Source organism: Aythya marila, assembly GCF_965140915.1.
Source record: "Aythya marila genome assembly, chromosome: 6".
In the NCBI taxonomy this organism is placed as follows: domain Eukaryota; kingdom Metazoa; phylum Chordata; class Aves; order Anseriformes; family Anatidae; genus Aythya; species Aythya marila.
The window spans coordinates 8,685,878-8,695,285 of record NC_139047.1 but is presented as its reverse complement, the minus strand read 5'-3'; the positions used below and the strand labels follow the sequence as shown (position 1 = coordinate 8,695,285).

Here is a 9,408-nt window from a genome sequence, read left to right as displayed (position 1 = left end):
GCACGCACGCGTTCCGCCTCACCTTCTCCCCCTGTGCAGAACATTATTCCTCCTGAACCGAGGCGTATCAGCTTACAGCGTCGCTCTACAGAAAGAAAAGTTTTCCCCTCTGAAAAGAAAAGAAGGAAAAAGAGCCATTTTGCTAAGCCGTTTCGCAAAACGCCACCGAAAGCCCCACAAAGCGCCACGACCGCCTCCCAACCCTCTCTCCTCTCGTCCCCACACCCCTCCTCGGGGCAGGCAGCCCCCAGCCGGCCGAACCCCAGTCCTTTCGGGGCTGCTTTAGGACTGCCGGGTGGGCTGAGCTCTGCTGTGTAGGGCGGTGGCAGCAACCCCCGGCCGGCCCCCGGCTGCTCCGAGTCCAATGGGCTCCGTGCGCGGCGTGCCTTCAGCACTATATAACGCCCGGGCGGTGCCGCTGCCCCATCCGCCGGGCTGCCTGCGAGCAGCCCCTGTTGCCGAGCCGTGCCGAGCCGTGCCCGGAGGATGCTGTGCCGAAACGGGTGGCGGCTGGCGCTGCTCGCCCTCTGCCTGGGGGTGGCAGCGGGAGGGGGCGCAGGGCAGCGGCGGGGAGGGAAGAGCCGGAGGCAGGCGCAGACCCCCGCCGTGCCCCAAGCCCAAGCCAATCCAGCGCAGGGCAAGCGTGAGTACCGAAGGGCTAGCGGGCAGGGCTGGGTGGCTAGCAGCAGGTTTTGCCCTCGGGGGGTGGTCCCCGGGGGGTTTCTCACCGGTGGTCGCCTTCCCTCCGCGGCTGGGGGTCTCCGGGGTGGAGGTCTCGGCGATGGGAAACTTCTTTCTTCTCTCCTCTCGCCTGCCTGGAGCCGTGTTTTGGGGTCTCGCTGATGGGAAACTTCTTTCTTCTCTCCCCAGAGACCTGCTTTGACAATGGGAGGTACTATCAGATAAACCAGCAGTGGGAGCGCATCTACCTGGGGAACACGCTGGTCTGTACCTGCTACGGCGGGAGCAGAGGGTTTAACTGCGAAAGCAAGCCCGAACGTAAGTTGGTGGGTTTTTTTTTTTTGGCACCAAGACCCCCAAAGGGCTCTCAAAGCTGAGTAAACTGGGTGCTGCACGGGGTTACAGCTGGCAGAGCGGGGTTTCAGCTGAAGTTTGGTACTTAGGGTCAGAAACGGATCTACGCTCGTTTACACTGAAGATCTGGCTTGGGCTTTTCAGCAATGCTTTTCATTAGAGATGGGCCTGCCACCAGAACGCTGAGCCAAACATCACTCCTCTCCCGGGAGGACTGGATCTAAACCTTAACTTTGGAGCCAGCCTCTTTATAACGAACTGAGCTGACTCCTCGGCTCGCACGGGGAAGTTCAAATCTGGAGTCACTTTGCAGCTCTGGCTCTGTACAGTTTGATTGCTTCACCCCAACTTTTCATAGCTCTGCAGTGTCGTCAGCTTGTTTAAAAATATTTCAACTTACAACTTTCCACAGCTCCCCAGCCGTGCTGCGAGCTCGCTGTAATTGAGTGTAAAATGAGATTGTTTAGTCTCCTGCAGGAAAAGTTTAGGTAACAGGAAAAAAAGCTTTAAATGCAACGTCTGCAGGAAGATGTGTCTCTGAGATGCAGTGTAGCTCAGATAATCAGATGCACACTTTTATCTTTATTGGTCTGAAGCCACTGGTTTGCTATAATTCCTTTATGTTGCTCTAGAGATACAAGAGGAAAAACTGGTTCCTGGCTGATAACATTAATGTAAGACAGATAGGAGCATCCCAGGGATCTGTTTGGCAAGGCTTGAGTAAAATACTGCTCAAGTATTTGAAGGAGTACACAGTTCCCTTGCTCCTCCATAAAGAGGGGGGTTTAATCTACATTTCTTTCCCCTCCAGGGATTCCCAAGTTTTACACTTTCAAAGTCCAATCGCAGGTTTCCTGTATGGCACAGTTAACTTCATCTCCCCAGTGGTGAGGGCAAGAAAGTTGTTCTGTTGCAGATCTCAAGCCTGATGGCAGCACTGACACAACCATTCTGGAATCACTTACGCACATGCAAGTGTGAACAACTCACAAGCGACCCTGTTGACTGCAGTCGGATTGATGCAGAAATTGGGATTAATATACTTAAGCGCTTGCCAGGGCACAATGAGGAGGATTAGCATGACAAAACCCACAGCTTCTGGGGGATGTTTGTTCCCCCCATCTTCTGTAGTGTTGCACTTCAAATAGCTGGGATTGATCCTTTCAGGACATGCCTGTCCACGGGCCATGCTCAGCTCCTGGCTCACTGTGGGAGGGAAGCTGTGGTTGTTTAGCTGCATGGGGACCCTGAGGGGGTGAATTTCACCTGACTTCATCTCTAATCTTCCACCCTTAGAAGGAAGAGATCAATCCATGTTTCCCCCAGGCAAAAAAAAAAAGAGCATCTGTGGGAGGAGATGACAACAAGAACATGTTCCTCTGTATCTGTTACTGGTGTGGTTTCACAAAGTTCATTTTTCTCCCCTTGTAGCTGAAGAGACTTGCTTTGACAAATACACTGGATCCACTTACCGAGTAGGGGAGACGTATGAGCGCCCCAAGGACTCCATGATCTGGGACTGTACTTGCATTGGAGCTGGCCGCGGGAGAATCAGCTGCACCATTGCCAGTACGTAACTGAGAGCGCGTTACTAGAGCTATTGTTCCGTGGTGTCAGATTTTCCAGAGCAACTTGCACAATTCTTCCAGTGCCCACCAGCTAGATTTAGGGGGCTTTCATCCAAAGCCCATTAAAATATTGTAATTGAAAGTCCTTACCCCGTGTACACCCACTTGCACAAACAAATTACTCTTATTTAAGAGGTAAAGTCTTATGTATAAAAACATAAGCCAGAATGACTGTTAATGTACAACCATCGAGGTTAGTACATTTAATATACACAGGAATGCGTTACATGTTCACAGACAAACTTATGAAAGTTTTTTTTTTTTTTTACTGGAAAAAGAGTTAGTGTCTAATCTGCAGCTAGTTGGTCAAAATTACATTGTCAGCATTAATAGAACTATTCTGAATATTTACCGCTCAAGAGCCAGTGCCTCTGGCCTCTAAAAATGTTATGCCAACACTAGTACCCAAGGGAACAAGAATTTGATATCCATTGGGCCAGCTCTATATGTTTCTGCAATTTCTTACCAATCTGTCCCATACTTCTTAATCCTTTCTGCCCAGCTTTCCCTTTTAACATCTGTCTCTCTGTCTGGAAACCCTTTCACTACTGAGTCACTGAATTGTTCACAATTTCCCTTCAGTTCATAATTAGACTTTCTTTGAGTGCAGATGAAGATTGCTGTGCCTCGGGACTTCTAGACTGAGATTTCCAAGTCCCTCAGGCACCTTTGGAAAAAAGTCTTGTTCTTATAAGTATGCAGTTTCTTGTTTAAGACAAACAGTGCTGAGCCCAATAGCATTGCCACAGAGGGCTCAGAAGCCAGCCATCGTTATAGCATGGAAAGAAATGCATCGAATATAACAAGTAGAGCTGAAGCCCTTCTGAATTTAATGGCATTTTATTGGGCAGGGATGATGAGTCTTGTAAGAAAAGAAAGAGTCAGTAAGGAAATTGCAAACATAAGAGCAGTCTCATTTCCTCATCATCAGCCTGGTTTAGAGCTCACTGGAGAGTCTCATTGACTGCAACTGGCTTTGAATCAATCTTTGTAACTCTTAGATTCCCAGCTTTCATAAATGAGCCAATGAAACGTTTCAGCAGCTCCTAATAAATGACCAGACGTGTTTCTCCTCCTTTCCTTGGAAGAAGATCTTGTCAGCAAAGTGCTGTTCACCACATTTCCCTCCATGAGCCTGGGCTCAGCAGTGGGCCCAGAGCACCTCAGGCCTGTGGGGCTCTGTTGGGCTGGGAATCAGCCTTTCTGGACAGGATTTCTAAACCTGATAAAGATGTCCCCAAAAAAAACTTACCTTTTTTTTTCCCCTCCCCATATATTGGCCTCACTGCCACATCCCTCATGCTGTGTAGGGACAGCCGCTGAAAGGCCTGTGTGGTGCCCCTTCAGCACAAGATGGCGGCAGCCCCCTCCTGCCTCACCAGGCCCCAGTCTGAGGGCAGAACAGCATCTCCTCACACCCTGGTGTTCCCCTTTCAGCAGCAGGTCTCAACTGTGGCTTGAAACCTGTCAGGGTGTGGCTGAGGACAGGGCATGATAAAGAAAATACCTGTCAAGCACCAAGGGAAGATGGCGGGCCTCAGAGGAAAATGGTGGGCGCCATTTTGCAACCTGAAGGAAGTGGCCATGGTCTGCCCTCCTTTTCCTCACTTCCCCTCACCTCCACCATGACTGACCATTTTTACCCCTCTCTCCCACCCGGGTGGCCCTTACTGTGTCCCCACAACGCTGTCCTGTGTCGGTACTGGTTGCTGCAGGGCTCCTCACCTCAGCTCTGCCTCTCTCCTGCCTGCAGATCGCTGCCATGAGGGCGGCCAGTCCTACAAGATCGGCGATACCTGGCGTCGCCCCCATGAGACGGGCGGCTACATGCTGGAGTGCGTGTGCCTGGGCAACGGCAAGGGCGAGTGGACCTGCAAGCCCGTGGGTAGGTAGTGGCTCCATCTTCCCTCATCTGAGCTGGGGCTCAGCCTCCTTTCTCCTCGTCTTCCTGGCCTGGGGTGTCCCCATCCCCATATGGGACGCCCTAGGGCAAAGCAAACACTCACCTTTTTCCCTCCCTCAGCTGAGCGATGCTACGACAACACGGCCGGGACATCCTACGTGGTGGGCGAGACCTGGGAGAAGCCCTACCAAGGGTGGATGATGGTGGACTGCACCTGCCTTGGGGAGGGCAGCGGCCGCATCACCTGCACCTCCAGAAGTAAGTGCTGGCAGGCACCCGCTGCCTTATCCACTTTCCTTATTTTAATATATCTTTCAAATTCCTGCCTCAAAAAGAAAAGGTCGGTCTTTTCTTGCTGTCAGAAGTAGTTTTAGAAGGATGGCAAGAGTTATCTCCTGAGGAGGTGTGGAAAACAAAGCCCTCTGAGGTGACATCCGCCATTTTCAGCCTGAGGGCGGGTCAGAGAGTTGGTGGTCTGCGCTAATGACAAAGCTGCTGGATTATTTTGGTTTTTAATCTGCTTTAGAGAAAAGCTTCAGGAAATATGCAGACCTGTTGAGTCACAGGCATGTTTTCCCCAAGGAAGTCAGGGGAATTTCTTGCTCAGCAAAATGGTGGAGTTTGGTCTAATAACTCCATTCTTGAGGTTTAAGTAGGCTTTTGAGGGAAAATAAAGTGACTTTTGAAGAGAAACAGTTACCCAATCCAACAGTAGAATTTACCAGTTGAAAATGTAAATGCTTTTGCCTTTAAAGTTGTTTTGGGTGTGTATACATGCAATGTGCTTGAAGAGAGTTTATGTTGTCTGCTGTCCCATCTCACTTGTTAGCTTTTTTTCCTCTACCATTTTGTCTTCAGTGCTTCACCAGGGCAAGTGACTTCTCTTTTTTTTTTTTTTTTTTTTTTTTTTTTTTTTTTTTGTATAGTTGAAGCACATTACTGCAAATACTCTGTTGCATTAGTACTCACAAAGCAAACAGGGCTTTTAAAATCCAAACTCTTGCTTGTTTATTTACCATCTCTTTTAATTTTGCTAGGAACAGGCTCCGTTGTGGAGCTCTTGATTTATACCAGTTGCCTCAAGAAAATTTAACTTTGTACCTTACACCTTTATTACGCAAGTTTTTTGGAACTCTTCTGTAGCCTTTAAATTGCCTCATATTCAGTTGCCTTGGGGCACACAGATAATAGCTATCTGCTGATAGAAACAACAGACCTGTAAAGAACTAAAACAGTAAGGAGGTTGGGATTAAAACTGAAGATCTGGAGACACTTGGTCAAGAAATAAGCTATAAAAATGAAACCAGTTTTCACAATCTCAAGTCTGTTAGAACACATAGGGAAAAATCATTAACTGTCAAATAGGAATGAATAAAACAGAATGTGTTGTTTGTGAACTTTGGAGGAGATGATATTACTAATAAAAATGATTTGGCAGTATCTTTCCCCCTATAACTAAGGATTGAATTGTTGTATCATAGGGGAAATTGCAATATAATGACCTGTTCATTTTTCATTTTGTTTCTCAAAGGTAATCAAATACATATATTTGAATTTCTGGATGTAAAACGATAGCTGTAGCCCAAAAAGTGGCATTATGCTTCAGTATGCCTGCTGTTATGTATCTTTTATGGTGTTTTCTAGAATCACTGACTTCTGGGGAGACATTTCAGCTTTTCGTTGTCTAACTTGAGAATTTGAATTTCCATAAGACAGGTTGCTTTCTCCATGTAATGTTTGCCAAATTACATTATGAGCACTTCACCGGTTTACCCCTCTTCTGGCAAATTACTCAGGTTTTTGGTCATTTTAACCAATGTGAATTAGTAACATGTTTTTCATGTTCATATATTCTGTCCAGAGTGTTCTTTTAGTCTGACATGATGCATATGTCCTTCCACAGTTCTTCATAAATCCATGTTCATTGATCTGTGATTATATTTGAGCCTCTGTATCAAGTTGCCCTTGAATGAGAAGTTAAAATGTTGTAATGGAAGAAGAACTAGATAATCCATGTGGATCTGGCATCCAGACAAAAGTAGTTTGTTATGCCGTCCTTTGAACCCATTTACTCAATTCATCAGGGGCTGTGGGTTATTAAAGACAACAGGGAGATTTAGAAAGTCTAATATTCCTCATATGACATGAGCAGCTTGTATTAACTTTACTGGCAGCTTCGTGCATGCTTGTTTTGGAAAAAAGTTATATATTGCATTCAAGTAGGTATTAGTTTCTTCCCACTGAAGCAGAGCCCCAAACTTAAACTATGTCCTATGTACAGTATGAAATGACTCCACTGCAAAGACTTTGAGAAAAAAGATCTTTTTTTTTTAAAAAAAAAAAAAAAAAAAAAAGCATTAAAGCAAGTTTAAACTTGAACTTTTAAACTTTTTTGAACATAGTTTACAGTGTTCATGCTGGGAGTATTATGGTGCTAGTTTTGACAATCACTGTGAAGTGAAATCCCAGTTCTGGAAACTAGTGGGAATTTTCCATTAGACTTTAGGATCAGGATTTGTGCTCTCTCAGCCTTCACAAGTTTTAGTGTAGATCAAGCTTGTATTAGTGGGCTACAGAAAATGAGGCTGGCTCTCAAGAAAGGCTTTAAACTGTCTGCTCATTTGATTTATGGTTCAGTACTGTAAATTGGACAGTGAAGCCATCCGATCCAGAAATAGCTAATAGTTGTGCTCCTTGTACAGACAGGTGCAATGACCAAGACACCAAGACTTCCTACAGAATTGGAGACACCTGGAGCAAGAAGGATAACCGTGGAAACCTGCTTCAGTGCATCTGTACTGGTAATGGCAGAGGTGAATGGAAGTGCGAAAGACACACATCCCTGCATACGACTAGCACTGGTAAGTGGGGCATCTTAGTGCATAAAGCAGAGGCAAGGAATGGCACATTTTGGGTAGCTAGGAGTTGGTGCTGAATTGCACCATCCTAATTTAGGCATTTAGAAGACTTGTCAGAGAAAGATCAGCAAAAAAGTCAGAATTCAGGATATGCTCCTTGTTTGTGCGTGTATAGATAAGATTAATTATACTTAGTTTCCTTGCACAAATGGGGCTTGCACATACAGATGTGATAGCCTGTGCAATTGCAGTACAGTAAATCACATCTAGGACTGTGCTTCTACAGGAAATATCTACTAGCTTTGTCTTGGAAACATGGCATTTTGATTAGTATTTGAACTTGATGTATTTGCCTCAGGGTAACTGTCTTGAAATGCCCTTAATTTAAACTCCACTGAGACCATCTGGTTTCTTTGACAAGATAAATACACCTACTAATGGTTGGGCTTTAAAAAACAGAAATGGCAAAGTATGCATACAATGCTGTTTAGTACATATACGTTAGTTTGTAATTTTGTATGAAATACTGCCTAGTGTATAGGTAACATATTTCCCGTCCAAAGTCCATCAGTCTTCAGCTTCTAAATTCTTGCCATTTTAAGGATCTGGGTTTCATTCTGGTGTATGCAGTGTAAAACTTCTGTTCTGAATAAGTTTGCCACTGGTCTTTTTTTTCTCAATTCTAGATCTCTATCAATTAAAAAATGCTTTTCAAAAAAGCTTTTGTTTTTAAACAACTCCTTTGCAGAGCTGTTGACAGTCTTAATCCTTTCTAAAGCCATTCTACATTGTTAGAAAACAGAGGCTATCACTAGCAGAAGATGGAGTTGTTCTTTTAATTTTGAAGTTCTCTAAGTGGAATAATTAAAATGTGTCTAGGGAAGCTGAGTATTGTGCCTTCGATCTAATGGAGTGCTTAAGATTTTATCTCAGCGTTTAGTTGAAGCGTTCTGTCCTTCAGCTTTGCACGTGATGTCTCACCTCTCCCATTTTCTCCTGCAGGTTCTGGCTCTCCTAGCTTCACAAACGTACAGACTGCGTTGTACCAGCCTCAGCCTCAACAGCCCCAGCCTCAGCCATATGGCCAGTGCATAACTGATAACGGAGTGGTGTACTCTGTGGGTATGCAGTGGCTCAAGACACAGGGCAGCCAGCAAATGCTTTGTACATGCCTGGGCAACGGAGTCAGCTGCCAGGAAATAGGTATGACTCTTTGTTCAGTGCCTGTTCAGTCCTGTGAGATCTTTGGGACTGCCCTGCAGTTTCATTTTGGAGTCCCTTTGTAGGTGTAGCAGATGTCTGCTGAAGAGGTGCTGGGGAAAGGTGCAAGGGGTGAAAAAGTAGTTGTTTTGGTTATTTGAATCCCAGTCCTGTAGGGCAGAAATATTTCCAGTGAGTTATATATAACTGCTGAGGGAAAACGGAGCCCCTGGGGAGCAGCATTAATAATTCTATTCAAACCAAGCTGCAATAATATATGTTTGGAAAAGAATGTAAAAGAATGACACAGCTGTGGGACTAAGTCTTCTCTTGGTGTGTGTTGGCTCGGGTCCACGGCCGGCACTGTGGGTTCACAGCAGCCAGTGACTTGGCCCAGAGGGGCTACTGCTGTTAGCTGTAAGATTTGAGGATTTAAGCCAGAGCCTAATGCTGTGATTTTGCTTGTTTTAAAGCCGTGACCCAAACATATGGTGGCAATTCTGATGGAGAAGCCTGTGTTCTGCCTTTCACCTACAATGGAAGGACTTTCTACTCCTGTACGACTGAAGGCCGCACAGATGGACACCTCTGGTGCAGCACCACTTCCAACTTCGAGCAGGACAGGAGATACTCCTTCTGTACTGAGCAGAATGGTGAGCTCTTAGAGGGTCTTCACATACACATGGCTTTCATCAAAAACTCTTAGCTGCCTGACCAGTCCCAGCATTTTGGAGGGACTCCAGGCACACCTCAACAGCAAGACAGTTCTGTGAATGGAGGGAGG

At 45.9% G+C, this 9,408-nt stretch overlaps 1 protein-coding gene across 5 annotated transcripts in view; it reads left to right on the top strand.

Moving 5' to 3' along the window:
- The first annotated feature begins 429 nt into the window (after positions 1 to 429).
- Positions 430 to 9,408, top strand: part of FN1 (fibronectin 1) — a 52,449-nt gene continuing 43,470 nt past the window's right edge. For all 5 annotated transcript variants that reach the window (XM_082763238.1, XM_082763241.1, XM_082763239.1 and 2 more), the window contains exons 1-8: positions 430 to 643; positions 871 to 999; positions 2,467 to 2,604; positions 4,417 to 4,548; positions 4,687 to 4,824; positions 7,269 to 7,427; positions 8,427 to 8,627; positions 9,098 to 9,277. In XM_082763238.1, the coding sequence (XP_082619364.1) occupies positions 487 to 643; positions 871 to 999; positions 2,467 to 2,604; positions 4,417 to 4,548; positions 4,687 to 4,824; positions 7,269 to 7,427; positions 8,427 to 8,627; positions 9,098 to 9,277 (1,234 nt within the window). In that variant the 5' untranslated portion in view covers positions 430 to 486. The remainder of the gene's footprint in view (positions 644 to 870; positions 1,000 to 2,466; positions 2,605 to 4,416; positions 4,549 to 4,686; positions 4,825 to 7,268; positions 7,428 to 8,426; positions 8,628 to 9,097; positions 9,278 to 9,408) is intronic.